General features: G+C 45.7%; 1 protein-coding gene across 1 annotated transcript in view; it reads left to right on the forward strand.

Annotated features, from left to right (window-relative positions):
- LOC114446164 (polypeptide N-acetylgalactosaminyltransferase 10-like) overlaps nt 1-23,639 on the forward strand; it is a 45,499-nt gene extending 21,860 nt beyond the window's left edge. Inside the window, exons 5-12 of the mRNA XM_028421626.1 lie at nt 11,267-11,452; nt 13,763-13,946; nt 16,688-16,805; nt 21,141-21,248; nt 22,138-22,359; nt 22,657-22,773; nt 22,853-23,002; nt 23,456-23,639. Of these exons, the coding sequence (XP_028277427.1) occupies nt 11,267-11,452; nt 13,763-13,946; nt 16,688-16,805; nt 21,141-21,248; nt 22,138-22,359; nt 22,657-22,773; nt 22,853-23,002; nt 23,456-23,620 (1,250 nt within the window). The 3' untranslated portion in view covers nt 23,621-23,639. The remainder of the gene's footprint in view (nt 1-11,266; nt 11,453-13,762; nt 13,947-16,687; nt 16,806-21,140; nt 21,249-22,137; nt 22,360-22,656; nt 22,774-22,852; nt 23,003-23,455) is intronic.
- Nucleotides 23,640-24,961: the final 1,322 nt, after the last annotated feature.

Genomic DNA, 24,961 nt, shown 5'->3' on the forward strand with positions numbered 1-24,961 from the left:
ATGTGGCTTAAGCAGGATTTGGCCGCATCCAGATCAATCCAGATGTGTTTTTTTCCGAAAGTCATTCCAGCTAGAGTAGGATTGAGCCCAGACAGCCTTTAAACTGGATGCGTTCACACCTATTTTCAAATCTGGCTAGCACACACTTGTGTCCGCACTCAATCCGGCTTCATCCAGCATGTTTGCTGTCCTCCAAACCACTAGGTGGCGCCTCGTAATATACAGAGTCCGTTCACGCCGCACATAGGACCACGTGTGCGCATGCGTCATGCGTCATGTGGTTTTTTGTCCCGTGTCGCGCCCCGTGAACCGGAAGTAACACATCGGATTCGCTCGCCACATTTGCGTTCACACCTGAGCCACATTTGAGCCAATCCAGCTAGATCCACCTCTCGTGGGTGGATCTAGCCAGATTGAAATCAAACTGGATACAGCCGGATTCGAGGTGTTCACACTCAGAAAAAAACACATCTGGATTGATCTGGATGCGGCCGAATCCTGCTTAAGCCACATTTTTTTCCCCAGTGTGAACGGGGTCTTAGAGGCCTGAAAATATCAACCTCTTTTAACATTCTCCACTTTTTTATTTTAATCCTTTATTCTTCTACCCTCACATTAGACTGTAAACATGTTTATTTCTTCTAACTTTGACTTTTCAATATGGACCTCCATGAGTATTGACTCACTTGCAGTGCAGTATGTGTCATTGGAGCTGTGTTGAGCTACAAGATAAAAGCCTGGGTGGTGGATGGATGGTTGAAATGATCTGATCATTACACATAATGCTGCACAGCTCCCATTCTACGGACAGCGTGAAAGGAAGCAGATCTCTCTCAGGAGTTGTGTGTACAAACTCCAGGTTTAGCTGCCATCTGTTTCACTGAAAAGCTGTAGATGACTGTGTGCCAGGTGTGCTATTGATATCGGAGAGGTATCATAGCAACAAGAGCTCCAGGGGTACAGTGGGAAATTGGAGGCAGGAAGTAAACACTCAGCTTTTCGTTCATTCAACCATCAATCTATCTCCTCACAACTGTGAGTCTTTCTGTGGATGGTCTCTTCTTTTTTATTGAACCAGTTTAACCTAATATAATATAAATTATTATTCTGCCCATTTATCCTGGTAACCGTCTTCATTTTTGCATATTTACGTGTAGTTTCTTGTCCTTGACTCTGAAACTTCTTTTTTAACTTTACAGCCTTATTGAATTGAAATATTCTGCTGTCAGATAGCACCAGCTGGCAGCTCCTCATTGTCTTTTTATTCTCTTAATTTTCCACCACTTCTTCTTGTATGCAGTTGAGTTGGCTCACATTTACAGCCATCAGCTTGACCGTGACTCTGAGCTAAAGACGGCGAGCGTGTTCAGCGATCAGCGGCAGCGCTGACTTTTATATGTGTGTGTTTGATGCTTGTCTTCACCTCTGCCTCTCTTCTAAAGCTGTAAGACATCTTTAAAATTTAAAGCCTGTACTATAAGTAATATATTTCATGTGGAAAAAATGCAGCAGAGGCGTTGAGTCATTATTTTAGTATTGTCTAACGCTGCTGCAGTGATTACAGCTATAGAGTTTCCCCTTCTGCTCTGTAAAGATGGTCACACTGAGTAAATTGTTAAATATGTCTCCTGCAGCTGAGCTTAGAGGCTGAGCATGAACGCCGCCGGAGAAGCCCAAGTTATTTCACGGATTTATGGGCAGACAGACCCGGTTAGATAGGGGGTGGAGGAGCTGGAAGTTGATCACGTACAGAGAGAGAAGGATCTGTATGTAAGCTGTATGTTTCCATCATGTCAACTTTTTCCCAGTGATCAGATCAGCAAAGCCCCTAAATCTGACTCCATACATCCACCAGCATCACCGCTGCCCCTGATCCCCACGGCTCTTCATATGGACAAGTTTGTTTGTTGTTTACACCAGAAGAAGTTTTATGTCAGTCCAACACACTAACGTATGTTTACCGTTTCCTTTAACCCACTGAACCGACTGTTTATCACAGCGAGAAACTTACACGAGTAAGGACTGCTGGATGTTTCACTTTCTGATCGCCCTTGAATGCGAACAGAATATAAATAAATCTTAATAATAAGTCATATTTTATTAAACATTCTCCTTAAAATAACAAGAAAAAAAAATCAGCGTTCCTCGACACAAATGTAGAGAGTAGTTCACTGATCTGCAGCATTTTACACGGTTTGACATTTATGTTTTCTTAATCAAATATAAAAACAGAAATGAGCATCACACTTACGATTTTCTGACAGGCCCTGAATGCATCATGTGTAATGACAGGTCACTTAAAAAGTCTAACCAAATCTAAACTTAAAATGAAACCAAGATTAAGTCCCTGAATGCATCATGCATGATGCACAGTTCGATCTAAGCTCTCTCTCTCTTTTTTAAATCGAGTCTTTATAGACAGATCAATAGATACTTTATTGATCCCCAAGGGGAAATTCAGGTATCCAATAGCAACATTGGAATGGACAGCATAGCATGCATGAGGGTATAAACATAGGGTACTAAAATAAAAAGCAAATCAGTGCATGTACAGCATAGACTAGATATAGATGTGTGTGTGTGTGTGTGTGTGTGTGTGTGTAGAATAATATCAACATCTGTTTTGTCTTCACTTTATTATGATTTCTGTCTTTTTAACTGCACACAGACATGTCTTAGTTCTCTCTGCTTGTAGCCATGATTCCATAGAGGAGCAGAGCTTTATATTCCAGTGAAGGATGAAGCTCTAAATGAACAAACCTAACTAGACCAGTCTGTTTTTACAGGTATTTAATGCAGCAGTAAAGAAGACAGGAGTGAAGTTTACCTTCTAATGAACTAAGTGAATAATTGTTAAATGAGTGCAGCTGCACTCAGAAGAGTCAGGTCGATGAGCTGTAGCTGGAGGATTCCTGTCTGTTAGTCGTCTGTTAGTCGTCTATTAGTTGTATACATTCTCAGTCCTGACTCACATGGACGTGTGGCCTGGCTGCTCCTCACTCCACATTTTCATATTCAGATTTCTGAATGCTCATTTTGGGGATTTTCAAGCTTATTCATCAAAACAAACTGATAAACAAACCAAAAAAAAACAAAACTGTGTGAGTTAGCCTCTTCACACCTGGCAGCCGGCCGGTGCGACCACCTCCTGAGTCCACTGGCACAGAAGCAGCTGAAAACTTTGTTCAGGACTCTGACAGGATTTAATGATGCAGGGAGAGTCGCTGTTCATTCATCTCCCTCGGCCTTGTCACGGCGGGGTTTCAAAGAAGTGAGCCGAGTTGCCAAGACGTTGCTTTCAGTATTGTGAGGAATTTAGTCACGACTTTTCTCTGAAAACTGAGCAGCTGCGGAATATTCATGGCGTGACAAAGAAACTGTGAACTTCTCTCACACAGAACCTGAATATTGATGATGTTCATTTGACAGACTGAGTAAATATGGATTAGGATGTGAAGGGTTGTTCTTGGACGGTGTGAATGAAACTGCTTCTTTTATATACAGATCAGCCATAACATGATGACTGAGAGCTCAGGGATCTGGTTGTCTGGCACCTGTCAGTGGGTGACATATATCAGGCGGTAATTGAACATTTTGTCTCTCAAAGCTGATGGTAGAAGAACCTTCATGGCTGCAGCTCTGTGAGAGGTAAACTGGTGACAAGAGGTGTGGAGGGAAGGCTGGTCCATGTGGTCTGATCCAACAGACGAGCTGCTGCAGCTCAAACTGCTGAAAAAGTTGCTGCCCCCTGTGTTTACTGCTGGAAGCTCCCACAGTGGGCATCAGAACTGGAGCAGGGAGCACTGAAGGAAGGCGGCCTGGTCTGATGGTGTGTCTCTTACCTGCAGGGATGGGAAGAAGCTGACCCAGTGGAGGCAGTGTGTGGCTTTGTGTGATGTTCTGCTTGGGAAACTTGGGTTCTGCCATTCATGTAGGTGCTACTTTAACACCTCATGGAAACAATAGCCCCTGATGGCTTCTTTTAGCAGTTCATGCTTCCTGCCATAAAACCACAAAGGTTCAGGAACAGTTTGAGGAGCACAACAACCAGTTTAAGGTTGATGTGTTGACTTGGCCTCCAAACCCCCAGATCCCAGTCCAATCTAGCCTCACAGGACTTAAAGAATCTGCTTGGACCCCCAGATCCCTGGTGAAGTCTAAAGGGTACCTACACACTGTCAGGTCATAATCTTATGACTGATTGGTGTATTTGCTCATGGCAGAGCTGGTAGCAGGAGTCCTTGTCCTGTTGTTGTCTTCAGCCCTTATATAAATACTTTTGTCGCTTTGTCTATAACATAGATTTTAATTCGGTACATGAAAGAGACTCGAGTCAGAGCCTGTGTTTATTCAGCAGGACCGCACTCAGTGATGGAAGCCTGCCATTGGCAGATTGATCGTGCAATTACTTTCTCACCCCCCCACCCCCGGATGGGATCAGCTGAGCAAGTGGCTGCAATGCTTCATTTCAAATAAGGACTGCTTTTACGCAGAGCGACGTTTGACGCATCAGAAGAAGCCGTCTGAGCACAGAATCCGTCCTGCAGCCTCCGAGGTCTGCTGCTAATAGTGCAGAAATTTGGCAGCAGCAGATTTTGATTGTATTCAGAAGGAAAATGATTGTATGTGTGCCAAGCTGAGCTGCTGGTGGAAGGAAAATACAAACATTTTTGCACCTGCTCATGTTTGACTGAAATCCAATCTGTGTGCTGGAATGACCGGAGAGAAACAGAAAAATAACTCTCATGGAGTCTGAGTGCAGATGTGTGTGTTCGCAAGATTCTTTGATTGTTCACGGATTCAAGAGGCATTACAATGTGCCTTTAAGTATTTATATGGATTTGTTTCCCCCTCTTTTTTCTTCTTTTCCAGTTGTGCTTTGTGTTTTATTTTGAGGAATATTTGTGACTGGGTTGATCATTATTCCTACAAGACTGACATGTTTATAGAACATCAATGCTGTTTCAGCAAAGTAAACACAAAGACAGTAATGAAACTAGACTGAGCAGTCACATGGTCTTCCCCATGAGTTTAATGATTCCAATACAAAAACAGAATGTGAATGTGTCACCCCATAATCACCCATAATGCACATCTTCACACGTCCGGACACACACCAACACCGGGGATGAATGTGGCACATGGGTGTATGAAAGCCAGGCTGTAAATAGGTTTATTGTTGACATTGTTCTTGGAGTCAACCTCCCAGAGGACACAGGGAGAACTGCAGTTTCTGGTACACTGAATTATTTGCTCAGCTTTGAAAGCTTCTGCTTGATGAACCACCTTCAAGCTATCTACCACACCACCAATCAGATCAGCAAATCTGCTGAAGTAGCAGTTAACACTGATTGGTTTTAGTTCATCCTCTGGATATCCTGAATGTACTGTGGAATTAAAATAAGAAAGTAGATTTCATAGCCTTAGCAGTAGTGTAGACGTTCATTTAATGTCACTGTGGCCTCTCAGCGATGTATGCTAGCAGCAAAGAAATGTGGGGCATGTGCTGGTGGCCGGCACATAGATAAACACCCACATACAGGTAATTTGGGGTCAGTATTATTAATGATTTGCTGTCAGCAATAGAGCTACTTTTAGGGGTCTTATCAGCAGCAGCAGCTTCACCATCTGGATGATGGAGCGGTGTGGAGGCGGAGCGGCGGTGATGAGCAGATAGGAAATGATTTGTGGGACAGGCGGGTACTGAGGGACAGAGAGAGACTGAGGAAAGTTCTACATGTTTATTCATTCAAGTGTGTGTGTGAGAGAGAGAGACTGAGGGTGTTAGGAGATAATGAGGTAATGGCGATCAGTGGAGTGTGACGGAGGGAGAGGAGCGATATTAAGAGGGAGGTTGAGAGGGAGACGGACGACAGAGGACAAAAGCAGCTAATTGCCATTCCGAGATGTGGAGCCATCAGCGGGCGCTGATCGATTCAAACGTCTTTCTGATGAGCAGAGGACCCAATGAGTCACGTTTACTGTGCGGGGACAAAGTAAATGGCCTCCACTGGAGCTGTGCTGATGTATTTATTGGCCTCTGCATTAAGTTACAACCTGGAAGATGGAGTCGAGAGCTTCGTTTAAGAGCCTCTTAGCGTTTTGGCCTCTGAGCTGACTTTCAGTGTTGCGCTGCCTTGTGAAGCGACATATTCAAAAAAAATAATACACCCTGTAAAGGTATGTCCTCAGTGCTCAGCTTATGTTTTCAGCTGTGCTCAGCTGAAAGTCATTCAACAATGGACTGCCGACCAATCAGAATAAAGAAGAGGTGGGACTCACAATACCTAAACATAAAACATTGCAGTATATCTGATTGTTCCAACGCTCCAGGCCTTAGCTGTGAAGTCAATGAATGAGTTAAAGGTCGGGTAGGAGATTTCATTCTGATGCACTTTTTGTTAAATTAGTGTAACCTCTCTTTACAATCCGATAGCAACCGATTAGTTCGGCAGTTTTGCATTAAAACGAAGAATATGAATCATCTGTGGAAGCTATAAAACACTAAAAACATCAGCCAATCCTCCGGGTGGACCCTGCGCGGAGTATTGGCTGGTTGTCACTCTCTTCCTGCTCTGTGTGCACCAGAGAGGTACGTGCATGATGGCCGAAGTCACAGACCGCAGCTCGTCTTCAGGTGATGCCATGTGATTGGATCTGGCTGACTCTCTGCAGAGCAGTAATATAAGTAACAGAACTACTGTTTCTGCAGTGAACCGTCTTGTTTCGGGTCTTTCCTCCCTCAGTTTCATGTTTCCATGTTAATGTGAAGTTGTTTAGACAGAGTGTATATTTAGAAAAGCAGCAAGCAGCAGGGATTTCAGCGTCTCCACTCGTCTGAGCCTTGGAGGACTGACGTGCAGTCAGCCTTAGCGTAGCTGAAATCTCACTGTAAGCGAGCGGCAGCTGAAAATTCTGAGGATAGAGATGAATGGGAGCAGCATATTTTTAGGATTTCATCTGTGATGTTCACTTCTTTCCCTGTGAAAGACATCTTTTCATATATTATGACTTAAATGCTCTCTTCATTTCTCCACTTTACATGATCATAACCATCTTCAGTTAAAGACAAGTGTTGATCTTTGACCTATTTAGTCCTTGATAGAGAATATTTGCAGCTTCTGTTTTAACTTAGACAGTTAAACCTCTAAAATTCTGCTTTTTCTCAGCTTGTTTTTTTCCTGCGTATCAAACTACACACTGCACATCTTTTCATGCACTTTCTTTACTTCATCTTATCACAATGACCAAGATGCCAAAAAGAAAAAAAAACGTGTGAATAACTGTCCAATAACTCGAAGGACGTTTGTCTGTTGACTGTTGAAGCAGATCAGACATGTTATGTCACGGTTTAAATGCACAGTGTCCAGCCGCTGTCTGTTTTATAAGAGACCGACACGCTGAGCTTCTGACTAGTTCTTACTCTTATATCATCGACAGAGGTTTCTTTTTTTAACTGCCGTGGACGTTTTCCAGGGCTGGCACCGAGTCAGGCTGAAGTCAGAAGTGCAGGCTCTCTACTTTAATTGCTTCTGATCTGCACGTCTACATTTCAACATGATGTTGTTGTAGTGACTTCACGGACCTGTAGCCCTCAGCTCACACTCTGCTGTAAATCTGGATTCAATCTTTGATGCACTTTGAGTTGAATGCAGTGAATGTGTCACACTAAAGCTTTTCATGTCGCACACCTTGCTCATGGGAAGAAGCTCAGACAAAGACCTTCAAATCCTTTGGATGTTTTCTTCCTGTTTGTTCAGGGGATCATGAAGTGTGTATTCCCCGCTGTCCGTGTGTGGACCAAAGCTTTGCTGGGAAGGTTTGTTGATGCTGCAGACACAGACTGCACCAGCTGTCCCTGTCCAGCACCAGCAGCTCTGCACAGGTCTCACAGTGACTTATGTCTAATTCCTCTGCACTACGTGTCTTCAAGTCTGAAATTAATCAGCGAGGTTCACAACAAGCATGAAAATAGGGTTTGTGGTCAAGATGGCAGATTTGACATTGGTGGTAAATGGGTAGGGAGCGAGGGGGGGGGGGGTGTTTTTGTCTCGTTTGCCCTGGAATTCCTGTCCCAAGCTGTGCAGCAGACCCACAGTGTGCTCAATCACTCCCTTGAGAACCATTAATTTAATGATAGCGAGTGAGAAATCAAGTGGGCCGGGGAAGAAAATTGATGGTTGAGTGTGATGGAGTTCAGGAGGGCGATGGAATATTTTGCTGAGGGAATAAACAAACAGCTCCAGTCTTTGGTGGCGAGCCAGAGCGCCATGGGATTAATCCGCCACCCTGGAAACAGAGCTCAGCTGTGTCTCCATACACTAATTGAATCTTTTTTTAGAGGATGTTGCTATTTCTCAGTGTTTGTGGTGTTCACCTCAGATACATCTTATTTAGTCAGATCTCTAGGTACAGTGTTATTGTTTTGCTTATCCTAACCTGCAGAAAGACGGCGTGGCGTCAGGTTCCAACGTCTTAGCACCACAAGACATGTTGGCCTCAGTTTTGTGCATTGGGGGGGCAGTGACTCCTTCCTGTGTACACTGATGACACCGTTAAACCATGCTCCGAGCTGCCACTGTGTCCTCACAGGGCCCTGGTTGTGGTTTGGTCACAGACTGAAGCCCTGTGAAAGTGATTTGTGTGATAAACCCTGAGAGAATCGAGCTTGTTCTTGACCTCAGCTGCTTCACAAAGTGTTGGTGTGCTGCTGGATTTATGGGACATAGAAAAGTGTATTGCTCAGAGCTGTTGGTTGGTGTCGTCTGTGCTGTAATCTACCTGCAGATTTGCCTCATCTCTTCAATCTACATGTTTCTGATGCTGACAAAAAAAAAAATCCCCGTCACTTCATCAAAATCCAGTCCTAACTCAAATCCCTCTGTCCTCCCATGAATCTTCTCGGGATAACGTCTCCGTCTGTCCTTGGATGCCGCTGAAGGTCAGCCATCGTCAGCTGCTCTGTGTTCATTGTGTTGCACGCCTCGTGACCTACACACTGTAAAACACGACATTGAACCAAGGGCAGAGAGGCGCAGCGAGGTCAGCGTCCAAACTGTGAGGAAAAAGCCTTAATGTCCTCCCTGCAGCTTCGGCCATAAATCAACCCATTAAAAAGTGACCATTACACAGCGGACGCCCCCAAACACACACACACTCACACACACACACAAAGTGACGCTTACATCATCCCTCTAATGACAGGAAGCGAGGAGGCAAAATTAATCAAAGAACGCTCACCCTGTAAGTGAAGAGAGCTTGTTTGGGGAGAGGTGAGGAAGAAAGATCAGAGCATTTAATTATGATTGGTTAATTTTCCCAGAATAAATTGGAATACAGCTCATACTGTTTACTAAAAGCAAGGAGGCAATTAATCACTCTAATGAGCGCGAGCTGATGTCCGCAAATACATTAGTCTTTATTAGAACGTGAAGCTGAGGAGACCGGAGGGGCTGAGGTGTCCTGGGGTCATTTCACAGCGTGGAGCAGAGGCCTGAACCGCTCGTCACACGTCGGGCTGGTGATGCATGAATCTGTGGTGAGCATCTGAGGCTCACAGTGCAGCAGCCTGGATCCCAACTAGAAGTGAAGCAAATCTTTTAAAAGTTCCAAAAAAATAAATGGAAATGTGATGAGTTTCCATCAAGTGGTTGGAAGGCAACAATAAATCATGGCTTTATTAAAATGTAAAAGACATTTCAAAACAGAAACACAACCTCGGCTCAGCAGTCAGCCTTTTACCGCTGCTGCCATCTAAAATCACTGTGATGCTTTTATTCTTTATAAGACCAAGGAACGTTTTTGTCACCTCCTCGGCCTGTATTTGGTGCGTTATGGGAAACTAGACGGACACTGTCAGCAGACATCAGCTCTGTTTCTCTAGCATGGCCAGCCGTCCTCTTTATTTTATAGAATCAGTCTGGATCAGAATCAGAATCATAGGTGGCTGGAAAAGTGAGTTAATCTCCATTACTAAGAATGAAGAACTCAGAGGGTTTCTGAAGAGCTCCTCCATCACCCTCCGGCTGAGTCTGAGGTCTACAGGGTTGGGCTCACTTTCAGGTCCAGCCCCCCTGCGGTTTCTGGCCGTCACCTTCTTCTTCATCAGCCCTTCAGGCTGCCACTTGGTTCAGACACGAACAACAAAGAAAACAAAGGGAATCTGTTTTGGGCCAGAGTCAGATTTCTTAAATAATTCTGGCAGTGTTGGTTTGCGGCTGGTTGCAGGTGTTGCTGCAGCAGACAGGCTGGCAGGCCGTACAGGGATTACCTCACCTCCTGCCCCGTGCGTGCCGGCAAATGGGAAAGGCTCCAATCTGAGATAAGCAGTTCAGAGGCTTGGCTTCAGTGAAGGACAGTTTTAGGCTGGGAAAAGTTCTGGGTCTACTTCACACACACTCTCTCACAAAGGCAAAACTCCTGCCCGAGTTTCCTGCCTGTGGGATTTTCACTTTTTGTCCGAGCAGAGCATTAAACTGCAGCAGCGATGAGTCAGACTGACACACTGCAGGGACGCCACGCTTTACTCACGCAGGACACACGTCAGTGAATGTGAGTGATTGTCATCCTCCAGCAGCAAAGGAGCCCTGCCTCTCCTCATGTTTATTTTTCATAGTAAAAATCTCTTTGTGCAGGAGCTCACAGCCTGTGTGAGTGCTCTCTGTGGTTGCAATAGAAACCAGTCAAAACATGACATAGGGCTCTGACAGCTCCCTCACAAACAGCCAGCGCAGGAGAGGCAGACTGGGAGACGCTGACCTTTTCACTCCATCCTTTGGAAACTTTATTTACTTTCATGCCAGCAGCAGATCTAACTGAGCTGAGTTTGACACACAGAGAGAGACTGAGTCTGGATTTCAGACGCATACAGAAGACATTAAAGAATACATTCTTCACATTTCTCCTCTGAAAGAATCAAACTGTATTCTTCTGTCACATGAAGCATCCTCATGGAAGAGAAGTGTTCACATTTAGAAGGACACGGGGGAAAATGTGACAGCAATCATTCATTCTGACCCCAATACTTCTCTCTGTAAGTGATAACACTGTCTGTGAGGCTGTCTACAAACCACTGTAGACCGTGTGCTTCTCTCCATCCACCCACGAAGCTGCATTTTACACCATGGTGAAGGTTTAGGCTCGAGTTGAAAAGTAAAAGGTATTCACTGCTACCCAAGCTACTACGGACTGGCGTCCATTTACTCTGCTGGAAAGATGCAGAATAAAGGAGGAGGACGTTAACAATGAATGTGTTTCCTTTGTTCAGAGCACCTGAAGGCGGCGCTGGAGGAGTACATGAAGCGGATGCCCAAAGTCCGCATCCTGAGGACCAAGAAGAGGGAGGGTCTGATCAGGACTCGCCTGCTCGGAGCCGCCGCCGCCAAAGGAGAAGTCATCACCTTCCTGGACTCCCACTGTGAGGCCAACGTCAACTGGCTGCCGCCGCTGCTGGGTGAGGAACACACACAAAAACACACATTTTAAAATCGACCCGGTTCTCACTGTCAATTTATATGCTCTCACACACACACACACACACACACACACACACTGACCCCCTGCTGTGACACTCGGCGCCTCCTCTTCTGCCTGACGGACCTGCTCACAAACACATTCTCTCAATTACCTTTTTTCCATTAAGGACTCGTCTTCAGCTCTCTCTCCTAGCATGGGGCCGTCCTGCACTTAGGACCATTTCATAGCAAACCTTTCCTTTTTTGTCTGTTTACACGTAATGTGGAAACGAACAGGAGTGTAACATGTGTTCATTACAACCTGCTGTGTGAGGAGATGAGAAGAAATGACGTAGTCATACGTCGTCAGAACCAGAATGACAGAATTGGTGTTAGCAGTGTTAATTTTGTTGACGAATCATTTTCGTCATAGTTTTCGTTAACGACCTTTTTTTGCTGATAAAAATGAGACGATAACTAAACAAAAACTAACGCACGGTGCCAAAAACGAAGACGAAATGTATCGACACTTTCGTCAACGAATAAAAACGAGACGAAATTATTGATGGAGACGAGATCCAATCAGAGCAAATTTTGTTTGTGGAAGGGAGGGACGAGTCAGGAGACGGCGGCAGAGAGCCAATCAGAAGTGCTCTCTCTGCGTAAGGACGTTGCCCCGCGATGCTGGAAGAAGGCGTCCTCATGCATGGTAACACAACACAGGAGAAGAACAGACACACGGACACGTTTGATGTCAAGACAAACAAGACGGTTCAAACCGTGTGGAGCGACTATCAGCGGTAAAAACACAACAAACCTGAAGCGACATCGAGTCGTCTTAACACGTGACAAAATCTATAAATGAAGACACCGCTGCTGATGGTTTTACAGCATGTGACCTGTTTCTAAGCTTACACTGAAGTGTTTTGCTGTAGTTATGGAGGATTCATGAAGAAGGTCATGACTGAACAGTGTGTTCAGGGAGAGCAGCTCACTGTTCACTGGTTCTTTGTGAAAAGGTCATAGCAATTAAATAAAGAGGTGTTTGATTCAAATAACACAAGTTAAAGCTGTGCCTGTTTTATTGCACAATCAAACCTTAAATATTTCATGAAAAATATATATCATAGAATTTTAGTCGACTAAATCCACGGCAGATTTAGTCAACTAAAATTCTTTGATATTTAGTCGACTAAAACTAGACTAAAAGTTCAAAAATGTCGATGACTAAAATGTGACTAAAATCAAATGACATTTTAGTCACAAGACTAAAATAAAAACGAAATCAGAAATTGCTGCCAAAATTAACACTGTGTGTTAGAGACATAGACACCAGCATATCCCTCTCACCCATTGACAGGCTCGGGGACAGCGCAGGACAAAATACATGGATGGATGGATGCAGCAAGGATGGAGAAGTCTTAAAATTGGCTGTTTTTACCTCAAATATTGCTGAACCAAGAAGTTTTGGTTAGAAACTGGACTAAGAGGAAGATAAGTCACGCTTCGACCTCTGGGATGGAGCTCCTGCCCCCTTTGAGAACAGACTTTTAGCATAGGAAGGTCAGCTGTGATTGGTTCTGTTATCAGATCACAGACGAAACAGGTCACTGAGGATCTTTGAAAGCTAGCATGTCTCTGAAGAAGAATGAATGGCTTTAGTAAAATTATGAATTGTGTGTTTCAGAACAGAGGAGCTGTAATTCTGGTGTTAGTAACTTGGGCCTGAGCTGCTCACCTCTCCTCTTTTTGTTTTGTTTCACTGCCGTGTAGCCCAGCTTCTGTTGTTGTTTGGCCTCTTCTCTCTAAAGGTTTCCTTTAACTGCTAAACTTCTTCTTCTTCACCTAATACCATGTTACTTCCCTCTGTTATTGACGTAGCAGCTGCCTGTTTCCTAATTATTGCCTAATTGTGCATGAGGACATATTGTAATGTAGAACTAATCTACACTGTGAAGATGATGGTTCCTCAGGCCGCTCACAGTTTGCTGTTCTTCTGTCAGGATGGTTTTATATGAAGTTTTGCAGCAGTTCTCAGCAGTGGAAGTTCACTTTTATTTCAAAGGGTGGAGATGACAGCAGGAGCTGTTACCTCCACTGCTCAGCCTCCACCTGCCCCTTTCTGACCCTTTCCAACACAAAGCATCCTTCTTTTGTTGATGCCCGATAGGAGGCTGACATGTGTCGAGAGCAAACAACACACACTCAGAGACGCTTCGCGGACACACACTGGCGCCCACCTTCAGCACACATACAACACCGCAGCATCCCTATAACAAGGGATTTAACCAAATCTGCCTCCTCCTCAGACCGAATCACCCAGAACAGGAAGACCATCGTGTGTCCCATGATCGACGTCATCGACCACGACAACTTTGGCTACGACACGCAGGCAGGGGACGCCATGCGGGGGGCGTTTGACTGGGAGATGTACTACAAACGGATCCCCATCCCCCCAGAGATGCAGAGAGACGACCCCAGCGAGCCCTTTGAGTGAGTACAACAACTCGCCTGACACATAATGGCAGCATTTTCTCTGACAGATGTCAATGTCCATTTAAAGTTTTAAGGATGTCGGCCTCCTCCAGCAGGCAGTTATTGAGCATCATCCCCTCTTTAGTCCCACAGATCTGTTAAAAGCGTCTGTCCACTGAAGGCAGCCATTGCACTCTGTTTTGAAGTCCTGTCAAAACATCCTATTACTCAAAATAACAGTGTTTTACCTCTCAGGCCAGGATCAACCTCTGGTGCAATTGATGCTTGTTTCTGAGGATTACACTACAAATCATACTTCTCACATTCTTCACATCCTGGTCCTGGACTTCGTAGCTTAATGCCAGACCTATATGAGCTTGACAAATAGTATATTTTCATGCTGTTTGTTTACTTGCTTGGTGTCAGAATCATGTTTTAGTGGGCTAGAAATGGGTTTATTCAAACAACCAGGGTGTGCCGGGCCCTTCATGGTCCCTCAGCCCATCCCTCCCTCTGCCAGCCAAACCCAGATCCTGAAAAGAAGCTGACAAATTAATAAAATCTTCTCCTCCTTTTAGGAGAGTTCAAACATTTTTCTGCTCTGTAGACTGATTTGTCATGACTTTTCAGTGGCAAAGTTTCCCTTTAACTCTTAACTGAGTCTGCACAGCGTATTACCCAGCAGCCCTCACTAATGCTGCTGCTGTCTGAGCAGGTTTTAAAATCAGACTGAAGCCAGGCTGCAGATTTGGAATGAAAATTACACGGGGATATAATGTTCGGATGTCAGCGTAGTTCTGACCACACAGTGTGGAATATGGAACATTACCATAATTGAGAAAGTAAATTAGAAATTATGTTAATTTTATTACGCAGCAAACAGCCAAAAAGCCATCCATTTATCATGTGTGCGTATTGTGCAGCTGTGAGTGGTAATTTAGAGCTCCATCAGATAAGCGTGCCCCGCAGAGGGCACAGCAAACACCAGCACGTTCATCGCTCCAAATGTTTTTATTTTAATTAGAAAAAACAAAGCACTGTAAACAAGCTGCGTTAAAGACAAACACGGTGCAGGGTGCCCAGAGTAATCGTGTGGCATTAACAAAAAAATGTTGTTGGAGAGGAGAGTGGAGGTTTCTGTAATCACTGCACTAGATTCATTTAATTGTTTTCACCCTTGGAGAAGGAAAGACTGGCCGCGATCGCTGTGGGACTCCTCTGTGCTCAGTGCTCACGGGGCGTGGGAGGCCCCGGAGTGTGTCTCACTGCTGACTGCACACTCGCTGCCCTGGTTGCCTTTAATTGATCCTCCTCAGGGACTACTTTGGTGAAAGTGGACTACCTGCTGGCTCCTGTTTTCCACCTCCGTGAAAAGCTTGTAACTATGACAACCTGCTGTAGCAACGTGCGTTTGTGTTGTGATATTTCTGCACCGAGGAGGTCCACGTTTGACAGAGATCATTGTGCCACTTTGTTGAAGATGCTGACACACACTTGTGTTTTTCTCTGTGTGTGTGTGTGTGTGTGCACCTGCTGCCCTAATTAGCCCGCCTCAGGTGTTCAGCAGCAACAACAATTAAGTACAGCAGCAGACACACTACAAGCTAACAAGCCCGCACTCAGCAGCACAGAGCCTGTCGCTGCAGACAGAAGCTGCTCTGTAGTGGGTTAATTGGTTCTGCACTGTGCAGAGCACTTTCATTATTTGGTGGGGAAGAGTGCCACCATAAATACATGCTCTGTGACACACTGTCTGCATGCCTCTGCACCGCTCCTCTTAAAGGAACAGGCCACTGAAAACCTATTTTTTGATAAAGATGATTCATATTCTTCGTTTTAAAGCGCAACTGCCTAAATAACCGGTTGCTATTGGATTGTAAAGAGAAGTTAACACTAATTTAACAAAAAGTGCATCAGAGTGAAATCTCCTACCCGACCTTTAAGGTGGTGCTGTTGTGATACTGCTAGCTCGCTAAGCTAACCCTTGCTCGCTTGTTGTAACCTCATAATGTTAGCAGCAAGTGATGCTAGCTAGTTTATGATAAATTAGATGCTGCACAGTGTGTTGTTACATTAGCATAGAGAGCATTAGCTGTAGGCTAGCAGAATGGAGGTAAGGCATTTAAGAGGATTCATGTCACTTACTTTGGATTTTTGCTGTAAAATCATCCAGAGTCCTTTCAGTAGTCCACGAGCTGCGATAGACAGGGAAGGTCGAGGATGGTCTCATTATTTAATTCACTGTTCACAGACACAGAACGCAAAATATTCCACCAAATAAAGGACACTTCAGCCAAATTACTGAGGTCATGTGTTCAGTAGAGGTCCTCGGATTTTAGGTGATATAACCTGGACTTAACCTGGATTTAATGCCTGCTGAAATCATAATAGTATGTGACCTCATGAATGTGTGAGTGACAAAGCCATAGAAGGACTAAAGAATTTGGTGTTGATGTCACTCAGATGAATGTGAAGCTGCTCCTTACTGTTATGCCTTTGTCATAATTGTATTCCTCACCTGTGCAGCTTCAAGGATACAGTTCAAGAAGTGATCTGATGTGTCAGCTTCTCTTTCAAAAGGCAACAACAGATAAAACCGTTTAATCATTCCAGCTTTTAGAAGTGAAGGTTTCTGATTCTAATGCTTCATTTGCTGTGAGGAGCTGAAGGATGAGGTCTGTCAGCATCACAGAGCATCATCTGCCTGGATGAAGACGGTGATTCAAAGTAAAGCTGCATGTTATGTTCTGTCCTTCAAGGTCACCGGTGATGGCGGGTGGACTGTTCGCTGTGGACAGGAAGTGGTTCTGGGAGCTGGGAGGATACGACACAGGTCTGGAGATCTGGGGAGGAGAACAGTACGAGATCTCCTTCAAGGTAAACTGACCAGAAAATAAAGACGCCTTTTTACATGTAGGAGTGTAGGAGAGTAACACCCAGACCCCTGAAGGCCTCTGATGAACCTGAGCTAGCTTCCCTTCTGGCTTGTGGAGGTGAGCTGTGCTCTCTGATGATTATCGCCCAGAGGCAAAATTGTTGGTTGATTAGGATGATTGACACTATTGAACAGTCAGAACCTATAGATTTGACAAGTAGTAGTAGTATTTGTGCTAGACTCACCAATGACCAGCCACAGGGAAGAAAATGCATTTTATGCTAAACGACCTGTGGCACATTCTCCCCCCAAAAAAGTCCTCCACAAAAATAATAAATGAATAAATAAATGTCTGATCCTAATATTTTTAGTCTTGAATAAACACAGACACGTTGGTCTATCTGAACCAAGCATTTATTGATCTCCAATATGACTGATTATTGCAAATTTACAGAAGAAAGACAGAATTTTTTGTTTTTGTACTTTTATATTCTTTATATTCTAATTTACTAAATATTTATAATATAACAAAACAAATGTAACAGTGTGAATTGGTAAAGTCTCAGCTTTCATATGACACCTTGTTTGTTTGTGTGACTTGAAGTATCACAGAGCTAGCAGTAACCATGTGGCAAGTGTGTCGACTTTGATATGAGAGTTTTATTTTGATGAGTGATAATTGATTTGCATGGTGTTGGAGTTATGTTTGATGTGTGGAAATATGGCTTATCTGTGCTTGTAGTAGAGTTTCTCCTGTTTAATTTGATATGTAACATGATTATTTCTTTACATGGTTAGTACAGTGTTATATGGCTTTTGTTGGGTGCATGAAAAAGCCCCTGAAAAGGGGCTGTGGGGTTGAAAGGGTTAAATGAACAAAGTGCTCAATAAGAACAGCAGATTTCCTTCACAAAAATAAAGAACACAAAAAAAACTGGGCTGAAAGAAGCAAGAGAGACGGTTCCTGGTTTGACGCCGTAGGTGCTCCAGTCCCCCCTACGACCCTGCAGATTGCTGAGCTTGCTTTCATGACCCCTGGCCCAGCCACCTCAGCTCCACACTCGCTCCACCTTTTTCACCTGTACTGGGAGTGTAGGCCGCCTCACACTCTGCCACCATGGCGAGCCTTCCACACAACGCCTCTGAATGGCTCAGTCGGACGCGCTCCTTTTAATAAATAGAGTTAGAGAAGGAAGTGAAAGAGGATCTCCTTCAATTTACTTCGAATCAAAACAATAAAAAAGAGGATTCCCTGGCCTTTAGAAAGCTGAATAATTGATTGATTCCTCCACCGTTTCCACTCTGACTCTGGAATGCAAAGGCCGGCCCTGCTGCTTTTGAGGTCCTTTAAGCCCTGAGCAAAAGGTGAGGAGTTCTTCCTCTTAAAGCTGCGAGTGTGAAACGAATGATGGGCCTCCAATAATGGCGCCTGTGACCTCGGGGGCTGAGCCTGCTGAGAGAAGCTCTTATATTCTAATAATGTTTTTTTAATGCTTTTCATTTTATTTAAGTAATTACTGAGATAATATCCCACACCAAGGTTATTATTTTGGCCAAGATTATCACACTATTAAATTCTGCTATCAGCGCATGGCCAGCTGTGCCTCTTAAGTCGACTTTGTACCCTCAGATATTCAATTTGGTTTCCTTTTTATTAAGATCCCCATTAGCTGATACAGCGCAGACAGCCAGTCTCCTGAGGTGGGAAGATTAACAGGCTCTCATACTAATCCTTACAACCAAACTGCTGCTCCCACAGACAGCTCGCATGTGAAACACTGTTCTTCATCGCGTGTTACACTTAATCTGGTGACGCCGGTGTGAGAACGCCAAACGCTTCCGGCTCGCACAGCGAGATAACGTCAGGAGGTGCAGGCGGGACGACCTCACACGCAGGGTCATGCAAACATGTGGCAGGAGGCAGAAATGTTTGTGTGGAGACACCAAGATATGAGACCAGCTTGAAATGTGATTCGGTGTTTAGACCACGATGATGTGATGTCATCTGAGAGGAGGGAGGAGAGGGGGCGAAGCTGTTGGAAAGAGGACCCCCCCCCCCCCCAGACCTGGTGGTGGTGCTGGATAAAGGGAAGGATGAGGACCTGATCTGGTCTGGGCTTCCAGCTGGCAGTGCCTGGGGGGGTGGAGGAAAGGCTGAGAGTTCAATCTGAAATGTTTTCAATTTTCTGCTCAGATGTGATTGGCTGCATGAAGCAAAGACACAATCACTGATTGGTGAAGGAGGGGCTTCCATTGATCAGCTGACTAGAGCAAGAGAAGGGGGAGAGAAGAAGTGGAAGAGAGAGAGAGAGGAAGTGTGATAGAGGGAGAGAGAGGGGAAAACTAAAGAGGGACGACGAAAGAAGGAAAGGGAGTGAGATGAGTGAGTTTATAGCTTCAGATGATTCATATTCTTCGTTTTAATGAGAAACTGCCGAACTAATCGGTTGCTATCGGATTGTAAAGAGAAGTTACACTAATTTAACCAAAAGTGCATCAGAATGAAATCTCCTACCCGACCTTTAAATGGAACCAGGAGCCAGTGAAGGCAACTACCAGGCTGAGTTGTTGTCCTCTGGTTGAAGTTCTTGCAGAGAGAAGCAGCTGCTGTGGAGCTCGCTGTGTTTGTGACCTTTTTATGTGAGGTCTGAGTCGAGAATAGTTCCCTGACTTCAGACGTCTGGTTAAGTTTTCTGGTAACTTTAGTTTTCCATCTGTGCGTGCTCAGTAGAATCCTCACTGTGACCTTTCCTTGGCATCAGTGTTGACTGTATTTGTAAAGGCTGTGATTGGTGACTGACACGCTGAGCCAAACCAAGTGTGACAGCTGGCAGGAGAACCTCTTCTAAACGCATACATTAATACATTACATTACATAAACTTTCCCACTTTAGTAAAAATGGAGCTGTCGGATTGATGATACATACTTGCTTCCTGATGCTTGTTTCCATGGCAACACCATCATCATCATCATCATCCCATAGTACAGTGGGCTACCCAGATATATCTCATTTCATAGTTGATTTTCTTTGCTCATGACAAACTCACACTGGCCTCTGGTCCAGGTTGAACACAGAAGCATGCGGCGAGGGTCAGATCAGCAGCACCGATCGCAGCGCATTAAAATCCTGTTTCATCCCGACTTTACATTTATCGCCGCCAGGCTTCCCTTTAGATCATTATTATGCATGCAGTGCAAGCAAAAAAAAAAAACACATGACCGGGCCGCGGCGTAAAGAAACACACTGTACACATGTATGTTTTATTTATTCTGCAGCTGCAGTTTGTGTTGGTTTTATTTTTTTGAGTAACATGTTTTATTTATGCAGCCGGAGAGAATCGTGTGGGTCTGTAGTGTGCTGCTGCTCCTTCAGCTGAAGCAGACCGCAGTGCAGCGACAGTGATGTCAGCGCCGGCTGATGATGCCCTGATGGTTTATGATCAGATATTCACAGGAGGTGAGGCGCTCTGAACGCTGTCACCTCCTTCAGCGCCATGATACGGCAGCCGCCTGCCACTCAACGCGGCCACGCCTATAACTGTGCATCTGAATATTAGACACTTTAACATGGGAGTCTATGGGGATTGACTCACTTTTTGCAGCCAGACCCTAGTGGCTACATCGTGGACTGCAAGTTTTAACACGTCTGCGTTGGCTTGTACCCTGCTGCTTGGCCCTACTACACTCCTGATCAATCCAAATACAGGCAAGACGTGGAGTGGGAGACAGGCTGTAAACGTGTTTATTTCTGCTGTAGACTCGGACACGTTAACACAGAGGTCTGAGGGGATCGACTCACTTTTAGAGGCAGCCCTCGAGTGGTCACTGGAGAAACTGCAGCCTTTGACACTCGGGCTTTGTTTCGGGACGTTGTGTCTGGTGTGTGGAACGTGCAGGGTTCATGTTGTGTTCCTCCTCTCTGTGTTCTCGGGCTGAGCTCCAGTCTGCCTCTAACCTTCAAGCGGCTTGAAGTCGTGTTTACAGCAGACTCTGCAGGAGCAGCAGCACACCTCTCCTCTCTGCCTCCCTCTTTGTTTTCATGTTTTAATCCAGCTTTTCATTTCTCTATTGTCCCGTGGAACACAAAGAAAGGCCCTTCTTCTCCTCCCGCCTGCTGTCTCTAACTCGTCTTTTCTTCCTCGTCCTCTTCACAGCCTCCCCGTCTTTCTTGCAGTAAGAGAATCGTCACTGTTGTCTTTATTGTAGCTGGAGGATTAAAATGAAGAGACTCTGTTGGTGTTTCTTTTATGCCTCATATTCACCATCATCTACCTCTTTGAAACTCGAACGTACGCTAGATAAAGCCCTCTCTGTCTTTCTGTCGCTGTCTCTGCAGGTGTGGATGTGCGGTGGTCGGATGGAGGACATCCCCTGCTCCAGGGTAGGACACATCTACAGGAAGTACGTCCCCTACAAGGTCCCCGGCGGGATCAGCCTGGCAAAGGTGATTCTTCACACTTCACGACAGCACAGTAGATCAGTCATGGATCTTTCTGTAAGAGGTTCTGTGTCACGTCACTGCAGTGGATTAGATTTCATTGTGAGTGGAACCACAGCAGTAACACAAAAAGAAAGTACTCTGCAGACTGACACTAAGGACTGAATGTTGCAGTGAACAATGATCCCACAGTGACATTCAGTTATTGGGGCTCAGATGGTTAAACAATGAATGGGTTAACATCTTGCTGTGTGCTGGTTAAGCCGTCTGCCTCACTGCTGTTGGTCTGTGTTGGAATCATTCTGCTTTGAGAGCGTAGAGAAGCACACACATAAACACACACATGATCACAGACCGGGATGAGGACACAGTTGCACAACTCCTGAGAGCAAAAGAAACAAACACACAAAAGAGCTTCACTGGCAAAAAAAGGCAGACACATGGTTACTAAAAACAGACGAGCAAACAGTCCAGGGAGCCGACACACAACACAGAAAACACAAAGAAGCGTGAGAGCTGGAGGTGTGTACTGCAGGCTGATGGGCTGGACGACACACACACACACACATTGTGTAGTATCAGCGCCTGCGTCCCTGAGCAGTGAAAGTGATGCATCAGCTAACAGTGTGAGGGAACCTGTGGCTCATTAATCTCACGTACACAAATAAACATAGATGAACACACATCTGCTACACACTGACACACAGTAACAGATGGCAGCGTTTTTGTTTTCCCGCATCCTTCTCTAAGTGTTCCACTCTTTCATCTCAGCATGTATGGGAGAGCGTTACAGTCCGCTCACAGAAGACCACCAGGCCGGAGGCGGCAACAAGGACACACAGCGCCGCCGCCGCTGCTGCTGCTGAGTCTGACCCAAACACTCTTCTGCTTTCAGAACCTGAAGCGCGTTGCAGAGGTTTGGATGGACGAGTACGCCGAGTATGTCTACCAGCGCCGGCCTGAGTACCGCCACCTGGCGACCGGAGACATGACGGTGCAGAAGGAGCTGAGGAGCCGGCTCAGCTGCAAGAACTTCAAGTGGTTCATGAGCGAGGTGGCCTGGGATCTGCCCAAACACTACCCACCGGTGGAGCCGCCTGCTGCTGCATGGGGCCAGGTGAGGTGCTGGTTGATTTGGGTTTAGAGAGTTGAAGGTTACAGCCACAGCTTCATGGGTCGCCTGGTCTTAGTGCATGGCGGATCTGTGTGTCATCTGCAACAACAACAAACACACACATTTTTATTCTGAGTGTTCAGGGGAAAATAAACCCGGGCCTAACATTGAACCCTGTGGCACACCACCAATGTGCTGACAGATCTGTTGATCATGGTGCAGGGTAGCTAGCCTGTAGCCAGCATGTACACGGAACACATGACTTTGTATCATGTTTGTGTGTCTGTCTTTGTGCTGTAGATCCGTAACGTGGGCAGTGGGATGTGTATGGAGATCAAACACTTTGTGTCGGGGAGTCCCATCCGGCTGGAGAACTGTGTGAAGGGGCGAGGCGAGGCGGGCTGGAGTCACGGACAGGTGAGTGTAGCTGCTGCATGCACACACACGTACAGGTTGTGTTAAACTGTACAACAATCGGAGGCTCTCCTCCCTGCAGGTGCTGACGTTTGGTTGGAGAGAGGACATTCGGGTGGGCGACCCCATGCACACCAGGAAGGTCTGCTTCGACGCCGTGTCCCACAGCAGCCCCGTCACGCTGTACGACTGTCACGGCATGAAGGGGAACCAGCTGTGGCGCTACAGAAAGGTGCGGCGCTCACACACTGACCTAAAGCATCTCCTGTGATGGTTTTCAGTCTTATTGTTCTGTTGAAGCTGCTGTGTGTCATTATGAGATCATGATGTCCACAGTCTCAGCCCGTCCAGCTCAGGACCCTCCGGTCAGGCCTGTTGGACCCTTTTCTGCAGCTCAGGTTGTGGTTTTAAGGAGCTCTGATTGCTCAAGTGTTCTAATCAGGAAAACAAAAGCAGTGTCCCTGGAATTCTGTTTGTAAAATGTAACTTTAGTCAAACGTGCCAAAGCGTCGCTGTTAATCTGAACAAAGTGCTCGAAGCCTTTTGATCGAAGCGTCTCTGACCTCTGCCACCTCGAGGCCTCATGTCATTTATTTATTTACCAGCCTGTTTACAGGACTCTTTATGAACCTTTTGGACCATGACACCCGTCTCTCTTTCCTTCCACCCCCTCCCTCTGCTCCAGGACCAGAGCCTGTATCACCCCGTCAGTAACAGCTGCATCGACAGCAGCCCCAGCGAGCGCCGCGTCTTCATGAACACGTGCGACCCCTCCTCCCTCAGCCAGCAGTGGCTGTTCGAGCGCACCAACGCCACCGTGCTGGAGCACTTTAACCGGGAAGCCAACTGACGACGAGGCCGCCGCACAGCGAGACGAGGCGTCTTCCGAAGAAAAAGGTCACCGAACAACGATCAGTGTTCAAGTGAGTCATGACAGAGAGTGCTGGTTTCACCCAGACGCTCCTCGCTGCTGAGTCACGCCAGGCTCTGTCTGTCTGTCTCTCTGTCCTCCAGATAAGGATGGAAGCTTCACACACAGCTTCACAAACATTCCCAGAGGAACAGCAGCGATCCGGCGCTGAGAGCTGAAGAGCTGCAGCATCCAGAGTCCAATCACACAGCGCCGGCTTCAGATGGGGAGGAAGGTGAGAGAGGGGCGCTCGGCTGAGCAGCAGGTGGTCAATCTGCTGATAAGAAGTGATTTCAGAGAAAACTGTTTGATTCACTGACTGTGTCCTTCTGTCCCTCTCCAGGGTGGGAGAGCCGCGGCCAAACCAAGCCCAGAAAGAAAACACAGAAAGAAGCCTGAAGCTTGGACCTCGAGGCAGAATCTGGACAGCCGAGAGTTTTTCTGGTGTTTCCACGTTTCCCCTTTATGAAAGCTGCGAATGCAGAACGATGCAAAATCAGACGTATCTGCACAACGGACAAACGCACGGCATGAAGATGTGTTTTATATTTATATTTTAAGTCCGATGTTGTAGATTGATTGTTTTTTGTAAGCAGAAATATTTTTTGTACGACAAAATAAAGCAGCAAACACGACGTGTTGTGTCCATGTGTGCGTTTAACGGTTTGACATGTTGGGTCTGACAGGAAGTGAACCTCATGTTAAATAACGTGTCACAGCCAGGAACCTCAGATTCAGGCTGAATCATCCGCCCTCTGGTCCCTGAATGCATCAATTCCAAACACTTCTGCCTTTATCAAGAATATAGACCCTGCAAGAACAGCCTTGACCTTTGACCCTGCAAGCAGTTCATCCTTAATTCCAAATAAAAGCTTGGAGCAAATTTGAGGATGTTTCATGAAGACGTGTTCGCAGGACAGACGAAGATTGTGGTAATAAAGAGGCCTCTCTATTAGTCTGAACTGAGTTGTGTGTGTGTGTGTGTGTGTGTGTGTGTGAGGCCTTGCCTCAGCACCTGTATTCTGTCTGATCTTATTGGAAATCTCATCATCTCGGCTCGGCGTGCTCAGCGAGCAAACACTTCCACATAAAGCAGAGGCGGCCGCCGAGGCCCAGAGTTCACCCGGCACTTCTCTTTATTGACAGAGCACACACACACACATCCAACACGCCTGAGTGTGTGTCCACACAGCTTATTGGCCGCCTGAACTGAAGCCACCAGGTCAAACAAACAAACAGCCTGCAGAGATTGCTGCAGCCTCTCTCTCTTTGCGTGCAATA

Source organism: Parambassis ranga, chromosome 14 (assembly GCF_900634625.1).
Source record: "Parambassis ranga chromosome 14, fParRan2.1, whole genome shotgun sequence".
Classification (NCBI taxonomy): domain Eukaryota; kingdom Metazoa; phylum Chordata; class Actinopteri; family Ambassidae; genus Parambassis; species Parambassis ranga.